Source organism: Mirounga leonina, unplaced genomic scaffold, assembly GCF_011800145.1.
Source record: "Mirounga leonina isolate KUSES-001 unplaced genomic scaffold, KU_Mleo_1.0 Mir_125, whole genome shotgun sequence".
Taxonomy (NCBI): Eukaryota; Metazoa; Chordata; class Mammalia; order Carnivora; family Phocidae; genus Mirounga; species Mirounga leonina.
This window is the reverse complement of record NW_023270305.1, coordinates 29263818-29283024: the sequence shown is the minus strand read 5'-3', so window position 1 is coordinate 29283024 and position 19207 is coordinate 29263818. Positions and strand designations below refer to the sequence as shown.

General features: G+C 46.1%; 1 protein-coding gene across 2 annotated transcripts in view; it reads right to left on the bottom strand.

Moving 5' to 3' along the window:
• Positions 1 to 19207, bottom strand: part of MERTK (MER proto-oncogene, tyrosine kinase) — a 106556-nt gene that overhangs the window by 62540 nt on the left and 24809 nt on the right. For both annotated transcript variants that reach the window (XM_035001051.1, XM_035001052.1), the window contains exons 2-4: positions 15583 to 15991; positions 5487 to 5587; positions 3402 to 3575 (exon numbers count right to left, since the gene is read on the bottom strand). In XM_035001051.1, coding sequence (XP_034856942.1) covers positions 3402 to 3575; positions 5487 to 5587; positions 15583 to 15991 — 684 coding nt within the window. The remainder of the gene's footprint in view (positions 1 to 3401; positions 3576 to 5486; positions 5588 to 15582; positions 15992 to 19207) is intronic.

Here is a 19207-nt window from a genome sequence, read left to right as displayed (position 1 = left end):
TTTAAAAATTTTTAAATTTAAATTTCAGGTAGTTAACACACAGTGCAATATTGGTTTCTATAGTAGAATTCAGTGATTCATCCCTTACATACAATGCCCAGTGCTTATCAAGTGCCCTCCTTAATGCCCATCACCCATCTAGCCCATCCCCACCCATATCCCTCCAACAACCCTCAGTTTGTTCTCTATTGTTAAGTCTCTTATGGCTTGTTTCCGTCTCTCCTTTTTTTCTCTTCCTCCTTCCCATATGTTCATCTGTTTTCTTTCTTAAATTCCAGAGTGAGGATCATATGGTTTTTGTCTTTCTCTGACTTATTTCACTTAGCATAATACACTCTAGCTCCATCCATGTAGTTGCAAATGGCAAGATTTCATTCTTTTTTTTAAAAAAAGATTTTATTTATTTATATGTGAGAGAGAGAGAAAGAGAGAGAACAAACAAAAGCAGGGGCAGGGGCAGAGGGAGAGGGAGAAGCAGACTCCCCGCTGAGCAGGGAGCCCAACGCGGGGCTGGATCCCAGGACCCTGAGATCATGACCTGAGCAGAAGGTATACACTTAGGGCGCCTGGGTGGCTCAGTTGGTTAAGCGACTGCCTTCGGCTCAGGTCATGATCCTGGAGTCCTGGGATCGAGTCCCACATCGGGCTCCCTGCTTGGCAGGGAGTCTGCTTCTCCCTCTGACCCTCACCCCTCTCATGCTCTCTCTTTCATTCTCTCTCTCTCAAATAAATAAATAAAATCTTTAAAAAAAAAAAAAAAAAGAAGGTATACACTTAACTGACTTGAACCACCCACATGCCCCAATATTTCATTCTTTTCTGATGGCTGAGTAATATTCCATTGTGTGCGTGTGTGTGTGTGTGTGTGTATACCACATCTTCTTTATCCATTCATCTGTCAGTGGACATTTGGGCTCTCTCCATAGTTGATAATGTGGGAGAAGATATTTGCAAATGACATATCTGATAAAGGGTTAGTATCCAAAATCTAGAAAGAACTTATCAACCTCACCACCCAAAAAACAAATATCCCAGTTAAGAAATGGGCAGAAGACATGAATAGACACTTTCCCAAAAAAGACATCCAGGTGGCTAACAGACACATGAAAAGATGCTCAACATCACTCGGCATCAGGGAAATACAAATCAAAACTATGATGAGATACCACCTCACACCTGTCAGGATGGCTAAAATTAACAACAGATGTTGGCGAGGATGCAGAGGAAGGGGAACCCTCTTGTACTGTTGGTGGGAATGCAAACTGGTGCAGCCACTCTGGAGAACAGTATGGAGGTTCCTCAAACTGACTTTGAACTAAGAAGTAGCTTGATTATCAACTCCTTGGAGAAACTCAAAGACAATTCAGATGGAGGCAGAGAAAACCATAATATTCCTTATGGAGTGAGGAGTTAGGAAAGTGATCCAGAGGTAAAACTGAGGGGCTGGCATTCACTTGCTGGTCTGTTGTCACCATGAATATTCAGTGAGTGCTACTATGAGTCAGGCACTGCCTTGGGACAGACAAAGTCCTTGTCCTTGCTGAGCATATAGTCTCTGAGAAGACAGACAAGGAAGCTAAACAAATAAACGGGTGATGATAAGACTGTGACGAGTGCAACAATGGAGTCTACAAGAACTCATGACTGGGAGTCAATAAAGAGGTAGGGGGGACCTAAAATAGTTGAATGACCAGGGAAGGCTTCCTGGAAGAAGTGATATTTGAGTTGTGTCATAGGACGAAGGGCAAGTGGAAGAACACTATAAGTAGACAGAAGAGAGAAGGCAAAGGTCCTGAGGCAGGAAGGAGGACTATGTGTGTGAGGAAATGACAGATAATCAGGATGACTAGTGCTTAAATAAGCAGGGACAAGAAGGTGGGGTGGGGTTGGGTTGGACAGTTGGGCGGTGGCCAGAGCACACAGGGCTGATGGCAGGGGCAGGAATGACTCTGAGTGACAGTCTAAGACAACAGGGAGCCACTGAGGAGGATGGATTAGAGTGGCGGCAGGGCTGGAAACAGAGACCCCTTCGGGAGCTCCTGCACTGGCGTTGGCGGGAGCCAGCAGTGATGTGGAGCGGGGTGCTGCAGCATGGAGGGAGAACAAACAGGCTCAGGACACACAGGAGAAGCAGAATGGACAGAACTCGCTGATGCATTCAACATGAAAAATGAGAAAGAGGAAGGATGGGCCGATGGTGGTATCCTTTACTAAGATAGGGAATTCTGGGGCAAAACATCTGCAGGGGAGGTGGATCCAGAGTTTCATTTTAGGGGGCACCTGGATGGCTCAGTCGTTAAGCATCTGCCTCCGGCTCAGTTCATGACCCCAGGGTCCTGGGATCGAGACCCACATCGGGCTCCCTGCTCAGCGGAGAGCCTGCTTCTCCCTCTCCCACTCCCCCTGCCTGTGTTCCCTCTCTTGCTGTGTCTCTGTCAAATAAATAAATAAACTCTTTAAAAAAAAAAAGAGTTTCATTTTAAAATGCCTATGCACCAGCAAGTGCAAATGCCAGGCAGGGAGATGGGCACATGGGCCTGAAGCTCAGAAGATAACAAAGCTCAAGGCCATCATCATAAAGATGGTGTTGAGGTTGGGGACGTAGAGGAACTCTCCCGGGGGGCGTGTCTCAGAGTGAAAAGCAGTGGGTCCAGGAATGAGGCTGTCAAGGGCAGGGAAGGAGCCCTGCAGTGGGAAGGAAGCCTGGAAGACTGTTTCCAGAAGTTCGCCCCTGTGTTCCCAGTACCGAGAACAGCCTCTGGCATACAGCACTCCCTTGCAACGCAGTCGCTGAATGCAGGAAGAAAGGAAGGACTCGGGGGTGGCACCCTTGCCAGATGTTGCTGAAAGATGCCCTGAGAGAAGCCAGATGGGAGCCCGTTGGCTTTAGCAGCATGGGAAACGGCAAGGGCGGTGACTCCAAGAGCTCGGCCAGGGGAGTGCCGGGGACAAAGCTGGGGCGCTTCCATGCAGATGGGAATCCGAATGCCCATTGACTGCCAGTGTGGCTATGATCCCACAATGACTCAGTCGTCCCACAACGGCCCCCGTGACCAATGCGGTTCCTTGCTGTCAAACCTCCCATCAGTGGTCTTCACGTCAGTGGTTCCCCAAGCGAAGGCCAGCAAAGGCCCGGCTGCAATGGGAGGTGTGAGCAGGGCTCCCGCTGCCAGGGCTCGGGGATCCTGGCCACTCTGCTCACTTAAGCACAGGCACCCCTCAGCACCTTCGCCCACTTCCCACCCCCGGCTCGCGAACTCTCACGCCGGAGATTCCCACTTCCCTCTCCGCGGCCCCGGCCCGACTTGGCTGCCCCCGTGTTTCATTCCCCTGCACGGTGCCAGCAGCGGGCACTGAGCTTTTGACCCCTTCCACTGTTCGAGCACCCGACTCGGACTTACCAGGAACAGTTAGCACAGAGGGGGACTTTTCCGGCTGTTCATTAACACGGCTGCTGTTCTGAACCCAGAAAATGTTGACGGGCTCAGGAGGGCCCACGGCCTGACAGGTGAGGTTGAAGGCCGTGTTCCTCGTGACATTCATGCTCTCAGGCTGTCTAGTAAAGTGAGGAAGGCCTGCGGAGAAAGCATTCAGTGAAAGAGCGTCTTAGGTCCGCGGGCAAAGCTGGAGCCCCAAGGGGAATGGAGACTGTTCTGGAACTTGGCAGTAGATCTCTTTATATACCACCTTCGGTCCGAAACGGCCAGTTTTCACCTTCTGAAAGTTGGCTCAGAAAGGATAGAAGCTAATGCCTCCCCGACTAGCTCCAGCAGGCTTTCTAGGGTACTTTTCCAAAGGGGTTGTGGTGGGGATTCAGAACTGGTTTTACCAGAAGGGACGCCTGGCAGTGTTGAAATCAGGTGTTGCTCAGACTCCGGAGAGGCTCTCACGTTTTTCAGTATTCCTTCCCAAAATACACACAGAGTAAAAACAAAGCCACGTAATAGGTCTGCCTGTTTTTGAGGACCATCTACTTTAAGATGAGCGATAATGAATTCTAAAATCTGTACACTTGTGCAGGGCTGGACACTTTTCAAACTACATTCTCACGAGCACAGTGTAGACACAGTTACACAGTTATAATCCTAAGATCTTTGACTGTAATTCAGGATCGAGGCCATAAGGAAGGGAACTTTAGAAATATCTCAGAGAAAGCCAGTTAATACTCATTTGGAGCATGTGCCAAAAAATTAGCAGGTCAAGCTAACTGTCCTCAGGAATTTAAATTATGTTCTTCTGGGATTGGGAACTGACAGATCTGATCCCAGAAGGAATGATGTGGGAGTGGCAAAATGGGATTCTTTCTTCCTGTTTCAAAGTTTTGCAAAAACTCCATTTGGACCTAACGTGTTCCTGCCCTGGGCATTTTGCTGGGATTCTGACAAGTTAAATGTCCTCTTAATATATTTCCAAGGTTAACAGCAAACATAGGAACACTACCATCACGTCCCCCACCTGCAGGATGATGTTGACATAACCCTGAGGAGGCTTAGCTGTCCAGCCTGGGATGGGCCTAGAACAAAGCTCTTAAAGGAGACTCCTCTGAGGGGGTCTCTCCCTCAGGCCTCCTGCAGCATTAGTGGGTATGAGGTTTAGGTTTGCAAAACAATGGGTAGGAGAGCAGCCTTCCAATGGGAGATGGTTCTAGATGAACTTCCCTGAATAGCCACCTGTTCTAAAGCCTGTGGGGAGGAGGGTCAGGAGAAAGTAGAAAAGAAAGGTGTTTGGGTGCTTCTGATGGCAGGGGTGCTCAGAAAGCTGGGATGCAGGGCCCTGGAGGCAGCCTGTGGGCTGGTGAGGAGTGATCACCTGTGGTGATAATAGAGGTGCCTCCTCCTTGAAGCCTTCCTTGATAGGCCCTGTCATTGCAGAACCAGGCACACACACCTGGAGACCTGAGGCCTCAGGACCTGGGCTCACCGAGGCATCAGCTGACACTTCCCACTGCAGTTCAAGTTCCTTGAGGTCAGAGACCTCCTTCTCCTAGTCCATGTCTCACTTTGTACCCCCACTGAGCCCATCTCATGACATGTCATGGAACTGTACTGAACCATGTACCCAATAAATCCTAGGGCCCCAGATGAGTCCCAGATCGAGCTGCTGATCCAGTTCGGGAAAACTGCTCACCCTCTGAGGCAAATCACCACTAGACCACGTGAGTGGTATCTGACGCCAACACTGAGAACTGGATAGTGGAATGCATTTTGCTTCCAAAAAAAGTCTCCAGGTTTCTAAATTGTAAAAAACCTGAGGACAAGAAAGTCCATAATCCATTTTTATCTCAGCCCTATTGCTGAGCTAAACTCTCGACTCTGAGAATCGAATTCATGTCATTCATTCATTATTACCTAAAGTCTCAAGAGAGGATCACCTTGTAAAATTTCAGTGCTTACCAATTTGCAGAATTTGCATAGAGTTATAAATGGGCATGCCAAATTCTAGAGTTTTATATGCAAAGCAATTAATACAGGCCACTCCGGACTTACCTTGGACCTCGATGTAGATGGGGTCAGACATAATCTCTTCATTGTTTATCTTCATCTTACAGATGTATGACCCATTGTCTGAACGCTGCACATTGGTTATGCTTCAAAGAAAACACATAAAGATATTTACAGTGACGACCCTTTGAGTTCCTTTTAGGAGCAGAACATTCTTCAAGTTCTTCATCATACGCTATATTAACCTTATGTGTCAACATGACGAGGTCATGGTACCTAGATATTTGGTCAAACATTACTCTAGATGTATTTTTCAGGTGTGACTAACATTTAAATCAGTAGACTCTGAGTAAAGATTACCCTTCATAACATGGGTGGGCCTCATCTGGTCAACTGAGGGCCTTATAAGCAAAGACAGAGATCCTCCAAGGAAGAAAGAATTCTGCCCCCAAACTGCCTTCAGATGCAAGACTGCAACACCAACTCTTCCCTGGGTCTCTAGCTGATGCCCTGCACATTTCGGATTTGCTAACACCCACAATCACATTAGTCAGTTCCTTAAAATAACTTTCTCTCATTCCCTCTTTGGTTCTGTTTCTCTGAAGAACCATGACTAATGCATGTGCTGTTATTCGTCTTGCCTTCAATGATAGGCTATATACCAGCGTTCTCTATACTGGGGTATTGCCCCATCAAGGTATTCTGCAAATTTGTAGGGTTATTTTAGGTGGGCACAAAAACTAGGGGGCACCATGGCTTTTAGGGGCCAAGGGCAATTTTTAGGGGCTAGGGGCAACTGTTCCATATCCCAGATGACTTTCTGAGACTAGAACCCAGTTCCATTTACATAAAAACAAAGAATTGTGTCTGGTTTTAATATCCACCTAATTTCCCAGGGCTGCAATTACCTGAAAATGGGGGCCACCATCCCTCTGTGCTGTTTGGAACTTGGCCATGACTCAGATCACTGATAGCACATCTCCATTTGCAGTTGCCATGTGCGTGGGGGCATGGCAGGGGGCATGCAAGTCCCTGTATTGTCTATTCTCTCTCCTGGAGGGGTCATGCCTGGCATTTACACGTTCACATTCATATTATTTTATTACAGATCACCTTTCTTTTGTTTTCCCCATACTACAGTTTGAGCACTACATGTTGTAAAGTATCTGCTATAAACAGGCGGACTTGGCTCTAAAAACTTGAGAATCCTGCTTTCCCCACTTCCAGCATGTTTACAAGCAGGAAGCTACACAATACCTGTCCTTAGCTGGAGGTGGGAAGGGGTGAGGGAATGGAGGAACTCTTTGAAATGCTCGCGGACACTCTCCAAGAGAGGACACCTTCCCTGGCCCAAAGATGCTGATTTCTTCTACTCTGCTCATCAGACAGAGCAAAGGTCATGGCGAGAGAAAAAAAGTAAAAGAAGAAAACCATGGAGGGGGGTCCATCTTCCTTTCCAGCAGCTTGCTCCCTGATACAACGTATTTATCCCGAAGCAAAATCAAGTCCTTGTCAAGGGCTGAAGCTGAATGCTTAAAAGAGACCAGGAAGCTGGCAAGGTGACAGGGGTCGCCATCCTGGCCCACGGGCCCCCAGGCAACAGGCGGCAGCTGCTAGAATGAACACATACAGGGCATCAGGAGCCCACCTGCCACAGCGGGGCACCTAGGCCTGGAGGTTGAACACACGTTTTTAGAACAAACAAGGAACATTTTTTTAAAAAGATTTTATGTATTTATTTGCAGAGAGCCCGACGTGGGGTTCAATCCAAGGATCTTGGGATCATGACCTGAGCCGAAGGCAGATGCTTGACTGACTGAGCCACCCAAGCACCCCAGGAACATTTTAAATTACAACTTCTCTCCAGTAATGCCATTTTGCAGTTCCCTTTTAGCTTCTGACTAGCAGAGTAACTAAAATATATGTCAAGAATGGTGTCAGTTAGGAAACCTGGGTGGCTCAGTTGGTTCAGCATCTGTCTTTGGCTCAGGTCATGATCCCAGGGTCCTGGGATTGAGCCCTACATCAGGCTCCCTGCTCAGCGGAGAGTCTGCTTGTCCCCATCCCTCTTCAGCTCCCCCTGCTTGTGCTCTCTTGCTCACACACTCTCTCTCTCTCTCAAATAAATAAATAAAATCTTAAAACAACAACAACAACAATGGTGTCACTCAGAACTAGGGGAATCAGAGCTGCCTGGGTTAATATTACCTCCTTATTATTTCCAAGACCGAATAATGTGACTCTCAGCTGTCACCTGCACTTCCTGATGTGCCAATCTCAGCAGCACCCCATTGATTTAGAATACTCTGTCTTCGCCTTTCCCCTCATTCCCGTGTAGGAGTGATATAATTTTGGAATTGCACCTGATGAATGAATGTTGGACTTGGGAAGGACTCGAGGTCAAAGAAAGGCCAGATCTCTCCATGCTTTAGGGCAGGAACGAAGATCACAATGTCTAGAGGTCACTGGAAGAACATGGGAAGAGACCTCACAGGACAAATATCTCCAAATAAGGGCCTAGCCGACCCTCTTCTTATAAATCTCCCCGAATTTCATGGTGGCAGGAAGAAAGAAGGAGAGAAGCATGTGTCTAGAATGGCGCCCTGTCCGTCATGGGTATCAGCTAGTAGCTGAATGGTTGGCAGCTCCTGAAGATTCTGCATGGCTGACCGTTCTAGTCTTCTCTGCAGTTCCAAAAAAAATACCAAGGATGATGGTTACTGAAGAGGGGGGCTCCTTTCCACATATTTCACAAGTTCACTTTAGAAGAGGAGTCATTCTCTTAAGGCAAGACCCAGGGGCCGGACTGACGATGTGATCTGACAGGCTGAGGACAGCCGTGCCTTTGAAGATCTGGCTACGGCTCGGGGTCTGGGACCCCGGCGTCGCAGCAGGCTTGCCGCATGACTTAGAGAGACAGGGACCAGAATGCGAGTGAAGGTCCCAGAGACATACAAGGCAAAGCCGCAGGAAGGAAGCCCAAGGATGCAAAGAACATCTGTGCGGAGGCCCCAGAGAACTGAGAAACCATGAGGCATAAGTAACATTTTAACAGCCCAGCTTGGGCTGCAGAAATCAGATGCAAAAGGCACAAAAAGTCTAGGAGTACCTTAAGCCAAAGAGCAAGGAAGGAAAATTCAGGCCAGGAATACAAAAGGAGAGTGCAAAGGGAACGTGATCACATCAGGAAAAGGTGATCAACTGGGGAGAAGGGCTATGTGCCTGAGTTACTTAGCAAGTCCAGATCCATCTTACTAACAGCACAGGAAACATTTTCCACAAATAGTTCTACTTGTTGCCTCCAGACAAGCAAGTAAAGGCCGCTGTGCTGAAGGCAGGGAGGGGGTGAGGTGGAGACAGGAGTGATTGCCCCCACGCTCCTTCTCCCTAAAGGAAACATTAGGGAGTCTCTGGAGGTTCCCCAGCAAGGGCTCTGAGCTCTGAATAGCAATCTAAGGGTTCCAACAACGGAGCAAGAGGAGTTCCAGAAAGAACACAGGAAGGGGAGCAAGCTGAAGAAAATGCCCCACAACTGGAGATCTAGGTCTTTCCTAACCAGGCCCCTAGGTGGGCAGCACAGTGGGAGAGAAAAGACCCACTAAGGGGTTCACCAGGGAATGTCACCACTCCAAGATAAAGTGGAAATCCCAGAAGCTTCCAGAGAGAAGTAAAGCAGTACCACCCATGAACAGCACCATACTTCTCAGGAACAAATCTTCGAGCGAAAAGGAGATTTATCAATGACTTCCAAACGACAACAGGAAATTATTTCCCTTTTGAATTCTGTATCCAGCCAAACTACCTCAAGGTGAGGGCAGAAAAGATAATGGCATTTTCAGACATGCAAATACCATGCTAGTGGAAGATGGGCTCCATGCCAAAGTGAAGGAGTAAAAGCCAAGAACAGGGTTGGGGGCGGGGTATGTGGGACCTGGGGCTCCTGGAGGAAACAGGAGCAACAAGGGCCCCCACAATAGGAGCAAAGATGACTGAGCTGTACCTCAGAGTTGGGGGGCAAGCTGCCCAGACCGGAGCAGAAGGAGGGACAGCCTCAGGACAGGCAACTCCTCAGGAAAAAACCAGGTCTGGTAATTTCATCACTTTGCGAGGAGATGCTTTTAGAGTTTAGGGACAAACGAGAGATTGATACTTAGAACATTAAGCAAACTAACCAACAAGGAAGCTCTTAAATTGAGGAAAATCAAAAAAGCTATACAGAGGTAAGATGGTAATCACAGCCTACTACATGACTCAGCTGAAAACAGCATTTACACAGCCACAAAAAATGCTGAGTCCTGGGTTTTGATTTAACCAGAGCTGTAACATTTTATTAGACGAACTCTGAGGCCAGGCGCACGCGTGCACACATACACACACACACACACACACACACACCTCAAATGGATTGAATATCTACGAAAGATACCCAAGAATTGGATAACCACAGCTCTTCGCTGGGGAAGGGCCGGAGGCTGGAGTGGAAGAGAGGATTTTTGAACCGTTGGAGTATTTTGCCATGTGTATGCATCGCTTCCAAGAAGGTATAAAAATCGTGTCAGATTTTGGTCAAATACAAACATCTGAACCAGGGAAAACCAAAGCCACCATATGGACTCAGCCACCACGTCTAGACAGGAACCACCTGGACAGAGCCGTGGGGCCAGCAGCTGCAAAGCCCATCACAATAGTGCAGCCTCAGCTGGGTTAGCTCCAGGACCAGCTGCAAGGACACACAGAGCCTCCCTGTCCTGCAGACCCCTCACAGCTAGACTGCCTTGCTCAGGAATGACTCTTGAGAAGCAGCTAAGTTCTACAGCCTTCTTAAAAGAAACACAAAAAAGAGCAAATGTCGCACAATTCCACTTACATGAGGTACCCAGAGTAGTCACAGTCACAGAGAAAGAAAGTAGAATAGAGATCACCAAGGACTGAGGGAAAAGGGGGTGAGGAGTTAGGGTTTAATGGGCACAGAGTTTCCTTTTGGGAGGATGAGAAAGTTCTGGGCATGGATGGTGGTGAGGGCCTCACAACAGCGTGAATGTACTTAATGCCGCTGAATTGTACACTCGGAAAGGGTTAAAATACATTTATGTATATTTTACCATGATAAAAAAATTAAAAATGAAAAAATTTTTAAAGAACTCCAATTTTTGAAAGCAATAAAGTCCTTCCAGCTTAAGCTACTGACAACTAAGCTAGAATTTAATTCCCACTGGGGAATCCTGAGGCTACACAGAAAACATATCAAATCCTTTCCCTTGGCCACAAATTACCCCAATAAACTAAATCTGCAGGGCCTGGCCGCCCACAGGAACAGCAGCTTTTGTTTTTGCTTGAGAGTTGGTATCCCCAGTCTTCTGGTCTGATGGCTGGTGCCTGCCTGGAATGCTTTACACCCTAACTAGTGTTTCCACCTAAGCCAGAGAGCTCCTTATGCGCTGTGCCAGACTGTAGAGCTAACTGTGTATCCCCAAAATTATACCCTCTTTTAGAGACTCCAGGGAAAGACCCTGGCTATGAAGCATCCTGGGATCTGGACAAAGGGATGAGCTACAGTTTCAAGTTGGTATCACGCGCAGATAGAGGCAATACCAGTTGGAGAGCCAAGGGGGTGGCCCAGCCCGGTGACTTAAGCTCTGCAAAGGAGAAAAACTACACGCTCTGGAGAAATGCAGCCTGAGCTGCACACCATCCAGGACTAGGTCAGGAATGCGGGGTATGTGGGGTGTGGGGCACAATTTTCAGTATTAATCACTAAACCATCAATTAGGAACACCCCAACCCTCTAGCAGACACTGAGTGTTTCCTACACCTATAATAGATACCCAAGTGAAAGAGGAAAAAATGTGAATTATTAGCACAGAATGGACCCACTTCAAGAGGGCATCTGGACTTGAGGTGCCATATCAGTTATTTCTTCCCTTGTATACGCCCCGGACGTTGGCATTTTGAAAATAAGATTTAAGGCTTTCCCTTTACAATTTCATTTACGTTCTTCTATATGTGCTTCTGTTTTACAACAGCAGGTCACAGTGGCATTTAGCAGCCATTAAAATAGTTTGAAGACTTTTAATTATACAGGAAAACATGCATAACGTTAAGTGAACGAAATGAGATACATAATCATCTGTGTCATGAAATGCCAATTTCATTTCAGGAATATTAAATTTATATGTGCTTGGAAGGGTTTCCTCGGGGTTGTGGGCCACAGTTTCTCTGTATGTGTTTGGTATTTTCTAAGTGTTTAACGAAGTACATATATTACTATTAAAATAACTTTGAGGGCGCCTGGGTGGCTCAGTTGGTTAAGCAACTGCCTTCGGCTCAAGCCATGATCCTGGAGTCCCTGGATCGAGTCCCGCATCAGGCTCCCCACTCGGCAGGGAGTCTGCTTCTCCCTCTGACCCTTCCCCCTCTCATGTGCTCTCTCTCTCTCATTCTCTCTGTCTCAAATAAATAAATAAAATCTTTAAAAAATAAATTAATTAATTAAAATAACTTTGAAATATATACATACAGAAACTAAGACCAAGCAATTTCTAAAATCTTTCAGGGATACTCTCACTCATGATCTTAAATCTCTTTAGTCTTTCCTAAGTAGGTGGGACTTGTACTTAAATGCACATGAACTTCTATCATTTCCATCCCCGCTCCCATCCCCAGTTTCAATAAACTGAGGTTTGACTGAAAGATGAGTTGGCTCCTGAGTGATGCCAGGTCCTCTCCCCTTACTTCCCCTTCTGGCCAAATCCATAATCTGAAGGAAATACTACCTTAACTAACATGTTAACACTATCTCAGCACTTCCGCTCCTGACCTTAGGTTCTCCCTTCCCCTCTATCTTGTTCACAGGTACATGCAGGACACAGACCAGCGGTACCCTCCTTGTCTCAATGTCCAGACGTTCATTCAGGTAGTTATTCACCCAATAAGGTGCCTGCAAACACCTTCATGAGCAAGGCTGACTGTTTTTATAACTGGTGGGCAGTTACCTGTGTGGTGATTTGGGAAAAAAAAAAAATCTCTACTCCTCATGTCTAAAATGATGTCATCAGTGAATGTGAATGCTTTCCTTAGTGTAAATTACTTTATCACAATCTTTTCTTCCTTTGGAAGGGAGAGAGCACCATGACAGAATTGGGCCACCACGGAAAAGAGGGGGTGTGGAAACAATGGAAGGAGTAAGAGGGGAAAGCTTCCCTTAAGTGTGCACACGCCCTAATCTACACCTTTGACCAGAACGGATCTTGTTCTAGGGTCAAAGTCCAGACACTTGACTAACCCTTGTTTTCAGAATGGGGCATTTAGGAGTGTAAGTGTGGAGTCTGCCTGATATAGAGGAGGAAATGTGGAATCATGAAAGACTAAGAAAGTTACATCACATCCACAATCCTGTCAGTCTCCAGCAACCCACAATTGCTTCATAGTTAAAGGATGCATGCTGGTACCTGGATGGGGATCTCAATCTGGAGACCCCATCATTTTCAAAACTCATTTCTTATAATTCTACCCTTTCTTATAACAACACCTTATACAAAAATGGTTCTGTGACCTAACTCGAAATACCTCGTGTTTCTCTCCATAATTCCTCTGACCCTGCCAATATACACACATCTGTATTTTGTCCATTCCCTTAAATACACGTGGTCCATACAGGTATTGTTAATGGCAATTCCAACAAAATTGCAGGCTAATGAATTCCTGATTAACTTCCATACATGGAATAGTCTTTAACTCTTCACTGTTCCTGGGAACCAGAGTAGATCTGTTTTAGGGCCCATGAGATGGGAGAATAGAAGACACTGCAGATGTGCAAATCAAGTTCCCTGCTTAAGGGTGACAGCTTACTCCCTAGTGACCCTGGACAAGTCACCCTACTCATAGGGACCTCAGGGCCCTCACCTAAAAGATATCACATTTAGGGGCTCCAACATCCTTCTCTCCTGCCAAGAAATTACACAAATATTTATAACCTTAATCACTATAATTTACTTCATTGAATCTCTATATGGCTCCTGGACATGGCTTTAATATAGCTGAAGAATATTATAATGGTGGACTTGGTATTATCCCCAAAGCTGCTCAGTTCAGCACAGCATCCACCATTTATAAGAATCCTGAGCACTAAATTTGCTTTATGGCTTAGTTTGGAGGCCAAATAAGATTTTTTCCCCTTCAGAATGAGTTTATGAAAATGAAGCTGAACCCATGCAAAAGTAACATTTTTTCCCTAAAGTTCTAAAACTATGACCCAGGTAACCTTCTGAACTCTGAAGACACAAATGGAAGATACACCATTATCTACTCTTAAGTTTAAAAACTCTCCAATTTAGGTCCTTTAAAATCATCTCATGGACCCCTTGAACACACCTGAAGCTGTTGGTCATGGGGTCCAAACCCATCTCTTTGGCAAGAAGGCAGCTCCCCCATGGTCTCCCGGCTGGCCAGTGGCAGGACCCCTGTTCAGGAACCCCAACCCAGAGTCAGCAGGGAAGTACTTTCCTCCAATGATACCTGATGAGCCCAATGTGCCAGAGTTCTGTTTCTTGAAGCCTTTAAACTGCTCCTTAGGGGTGCCTGGGTGGCTCATTCGGTTAAGCATCTGCCTTTGGCTCAGGTCATGATCCTGGAGTCCCGGGATCGAGTCCCGCATCAGGCTCCCTGCTCATTGGAGAGTCTGCTTCCCCCTCTGCCCCTCCCCCTGCTCATGCTCTCTCTCTCTCTCAAATAAATAAAATCTTTAAAAAAAATAAATTACTCCTTATTCATTATTAAATGATGATCTTACTTCTCTCATCGGAAGCTGTGTCTATAGCATGGTAAAATGTCTGTGTTTTGTAGCTGATGCAGAAAAGAATGTAGTCAAATCTCCTGAGTGGTCTCAGACACTGGCTGAGAATGGCAGCCCGAGAGACCTAGCCAGAGTTTAAATCAACCAATGGAAAATGTGAAAACTATGTTCTTTGCTTTGATGCTAACCAAGCCTTTAACTTGGAAAAAATATGGAAAAAAAAAAGGGGGTGCATCTTGTGGAAGTGTTGACACACTAAACTCTAACTGGAGTTGTTAGCCTTGTGGTATCTCCGAGGCAGTTTTCTGAAAAGGAAACAAAATGATTCACCAAAGACATGACCCTGTCTGGGACTGCCCCGAGTATCAGGCCAGAGAAAGTGAAAACGTCCCAGATCAAAGAGGGCTCCGCTCCGAGTGGAAGAAGCCCAGGGAAAAGGCACTTGCTCCAACTGTGTGGCTCTGACCTCATTCTGAGCTTTCAAGGACCACAGGTCCACTGAACTCTGAAGCTGTACGTGCAGAGACTCTGACTCAAAAACAAACAAAATGAAAAATCCAAACCTCTCCTGGCTAAAGAGGAGTGAGTAGTAAATAAAAAAGGGATGGGGGAAAAGCAAAGCAGCAGGCTCACTGTCTGCAGTACAATGCAAATACGATGATGCAATCCTAGAAACAATGGATTCTTCCAGATATACATGCTGACTTGGCTTAGCCCTGTCACACACACACACACACACACACACACACACACACACACACGCCACCTAGAGCATTCGGCTGGACCCTCCAACAAAGTGGAACATGGAGACGGTGACCCAAGTGGCTGAAGGTCTGTCTCATTTCCCCAGCCTTTAGACCTTCCACCTTCCATCTTTTCCCACCTCAATAGGCATGAGGGCTACATCACCACCATGATCTGCAGAAGCAGGGGGTGGTGGGGACAGGTGGAAGAGGGGGGGGGATAAGGCAAATGAAAGGGATGGGAATGTGTTCAAAGCTCCATGCCCATGGGGTGATTTAGATGTCTCCTCACAACAGTAAGAAACACTGTTCTTACTACTGGGAGACCTCTTGAGTCGAGCGGGACTTGACATAACTTGTAGGTCGGTGGGGGGAGAGGGGGAGTGGTTCCCCGGGACACAGAGCCTCTGATAATCAAGTTTCAGTGGGGTCAAGATCAACGTAAAAGAGAGATCAATGATACAGACTGTCAGCTATTAATCTACACTCTAAATGCACCAGGAGGGTTGCTAACACAAAAACAAAAACCTGTTTTTTAACTTCGAGGGTTTTGCTTTTGAATCACAAATAACAACATTAAAAAAAGAAAGGAAGAGAGAACACATACCTGAAGGAGGCGATTATTGCTGTAACTTCATCATCCGGATAAAACTGAGTAATGGCATGATGTGCCCCAAGCAACTCCTTCCCATCTTTCCACCAAGAAATAACTGCAATGTCCTGGTACATATTAGGTATATTGATGGAGCAATTAAATTTGACATCTTTATGTTCAGAAAGTATTATGTGGCCAATTGTATGATTAAATGCAAGAGGCGGTAGGAGCTTTGACCCAGCAGAGGTCACCCCAGGATGGGCTGCATTCCCTGTATGCGGTCGTCCAGGTTGGGTTGGTGAAGACATCAAGGCAGGCTGGTGTCCACTGGTGTGAGGAAGGGAAAATGGCATGTGGTCAGCTTGCAGGCCTCCTGGCAATGGCAGGTCAGGCTTGATTTCTTCCCTTACCTCTGCAACAGCTGGAAAACAGAAATCTGATTTTTAGCCTTTTAAATAATGGAGTTTTCCAAATAGGTTCCCAATCTCTAAGGCCATGATGAGAGAAAAGTGGGGTATCCTTGGTGTCCTCAGAAAACATGAGCAGAATATACGTCTGGATGTATATTCTCATTCATAAGTTCATTCATCTGTTCACTTCCCTCCTAAGGAATGTTTAAGAAATATAACTCCCCTCATCAGAAATTGTTTCCTTTTTTACATTTAAATTTTATTTTATTTTAGGGCGCCTGGGTGGCTCAGATGGTTAAGCATCTGCCTTCGGCTCAGGTCATGATCCCAGAGTCCTGGGATCGAGTCCCGCATCGGGCTCTCTGCTCCTTGGGAGCCTGCTTCTCCCTCTGCCTCTCTCTCTGTGTCTCTCATGAATAAATAAATAAAATCTTAAAAAAATAAAAAAAAATTAAAAAAAATAAATTTTATTTTATTTTAGAGAGAGAGAGAGCATGTGCGAGCACAAGAGGGGGGCGGGGCGGGGGGAGGAGCAGAGGGAGAGGGAGAGAATTTTAAGTACGCTTCATGCTCAGCATGGAGCCCGATACGGGGTTCGATCTCACGAGCCTGAGATCATGACCTGAGGTGAAATCAAGAGTCAGACACTTAACCGACTGAGCTACCCAGACACCCCCTCAGAAATTGTTTACTTTTTTTTAATTGAGATATAATGGACAAATTATATGAGTTTCAGGTGTACAACATAATGATTTGATTATGTGTAAATATTGCAAAATGATGATCATAATAATCTAGTTAGCTTAGTTGACTACCATTACAACACATAGTTACAAAATTTTTTTTCTGGTGATGAAAACTTTAAAGACCTACTCTCTTAGGTAGAGAGTATACAATACAGTATTTTGATTTTTTTACAATGCAGTATTGTTAACTATAGTCACCATACTGTACATCGCCAGGACTCATATATTTTATAACCGGAAGTTTGCACCTTTTGACCGCCTTCACCCATTTTTCAAAATTGTGATTCATTCAAAGTCCTTCACACCCAACTCAACAGCATGGCAGGAAGGTGATGATGGCCCCCGAGATCACTTTTCTGGCTGTGTTCTCACTCACAGACTATGCCACAAATTTGGCCAGCGGTCTTGCAAAGGCTGCTCCTGGTCACAAAGACAGCAGTTTACAATTCTTGCTCCTCAACGTGACCCATCTCTAGATATGGGGGAAAAACATCAGTCATTCATGTCACCAACTACAGGATGACTTGGAGCTTCTAGTAAAATGCTTGCTTGCTGGAATGGACCTGGAAACGTTGATTTCATCTGGCCCTCAAGTATTTCTAAAAATACTGATCCACAATAGTGATACTTCTGGTGGTTTTTTTTTTTTTTTTAAGATTTTATTTATTTTTTGACAGAGAGAGAGACATTGAGAGAGGGAACACAAGCAGGGGGAGTGGGAGAGGGAGAAGCAGGCTTCCCGCCGAGCAGGGAGTCCGATGCGGGGCTCGATCCCAGGACGCTGGGATCATGACCTGAGCCGAAGGCAGACGCTTAACGACTGAGCCACCCAGGCACCCCACTTCTGGTTTTTTTTTAATAGCACTTCTGGAGCATACAATCTATGCTGGGGGTTATATATTCAAACACGTTGGCCACCAGTGCTTGAGAAAGGCAGAGAGTGGGAGAGACACAGGGCTGGCTTTTTGTGAGTAAGTGACTGGGGGTCCCCACTCGACAGCTGTTCCTCTGCCACACTCAGGGTGTCACACCCTCCTGGACTCCTGAGTGTGTGTGTGTGAGGGAGTAGGGTGGTCTCTGCTTAGGGTTGTGCCAGATTTAACAAATAAGAACACAGGATGCCTAGTTAAGCTTGAATTTTAGATAAGCAACAAATAATGTTTAGCCTAGGGAGTCAACTAAGCACTTATTTGGCCAATGGAGATACAAGCAGGAGATCTGGGGGCAGAAGGAAGGATCTGAGCATTTGTTCCTCTGGCTTCCTCCCTGCCAAGTCACTCTGGCCTGCACATCTTCCTTAGCTGAAGGTTACGGCTTCTGTTAGGGAGTTTTCTCCATATGACTCTTTCATGCCAGGTCGGCTCTCATAGTTGATGCATTTGAGAACTGCCTCCAGGGTGAATGCCAGGTTGGAGAAGAGATTTCACTATAAGAAACCAGGGAAGGTTGGCTGCTTGCCATTAGCCTGAGGTCTCAGGGGCTGTGGGAGAGCAGGGGCCCTCTGCATGCTTTGGGGGAGGCTATGTGGGTCAGCCGCAGGCTGGCCTTGAGCCCAGCCATCCAGACAGATGAGTGTGCTGTGATGGGAGCATTCATTTATTCCAGGGAGTGGTGGTCAGGGTGACTCTGCAGAGAGGGGCCCCTGCCTCTCCCTGTCACCCCCATGCCATGCAAATCTTATGCACAAATGTGGGCCTGGGCTCTTAGCAGGGAACGGCAAAGCTCTGCCTGGGTCCCATCCAGTTCCATCATCTTCCTCTGAATTTGGGGACACTTTCTGCAGTTATAAATGCTCTGGCTGTTTATTTTATGGCTGCAGACCCTTCACAAGAATGCTCTTTTTCTTGAGGCTTTGAAGCACTTACAATTCACCTTAGCCTCTTAGGTCAGCAAATTTGTCTACGGTCCTTATTCATTGACATTCATGGGAATGGGAAGTCAGGCGTATGTCCAGATAACTTTGTTTTTCTTGAAATATAAAGCAAACAAGTAGAGTGGGAGAAGCAAATAATTCTTTGGTTTGTTTAACTTACTTAAAGACATTTAAAATGCCAAATTATAAAGGTAACCCACGTTGGTAGTGGAAAAATTCAAATATTTATAGAAGCACAGAAAATATAAAATGGAAACCTGTTTTGTAATCCCAACCCTGCAGAATAACCTCTGATTACAGTTGGGTATAGTCTTCAGTTTTCTATGAGCTAAGCAGCTCACGGAACAAACTAAAGACAAGGCTACCCACTCGGATGATGTTAGGAGCAGAAAACCCACCCTGTAATCACTATGATGGCTGAAAAGATAGCTAAGCTCCATGAGTTGAATTGCCAGGAGTGGGCACAATGATTCAATTCCCAACCAATATTTACATAGCCCTACTGGGTCTAAGATTTGCTGTGATAATTTAATGGGGTACAGAAAGGCACTTGCCCCAGAGGAGGGGCAGCAGAGGGTCCCAGGGGGAAATGGGACAAAGCTAACTGG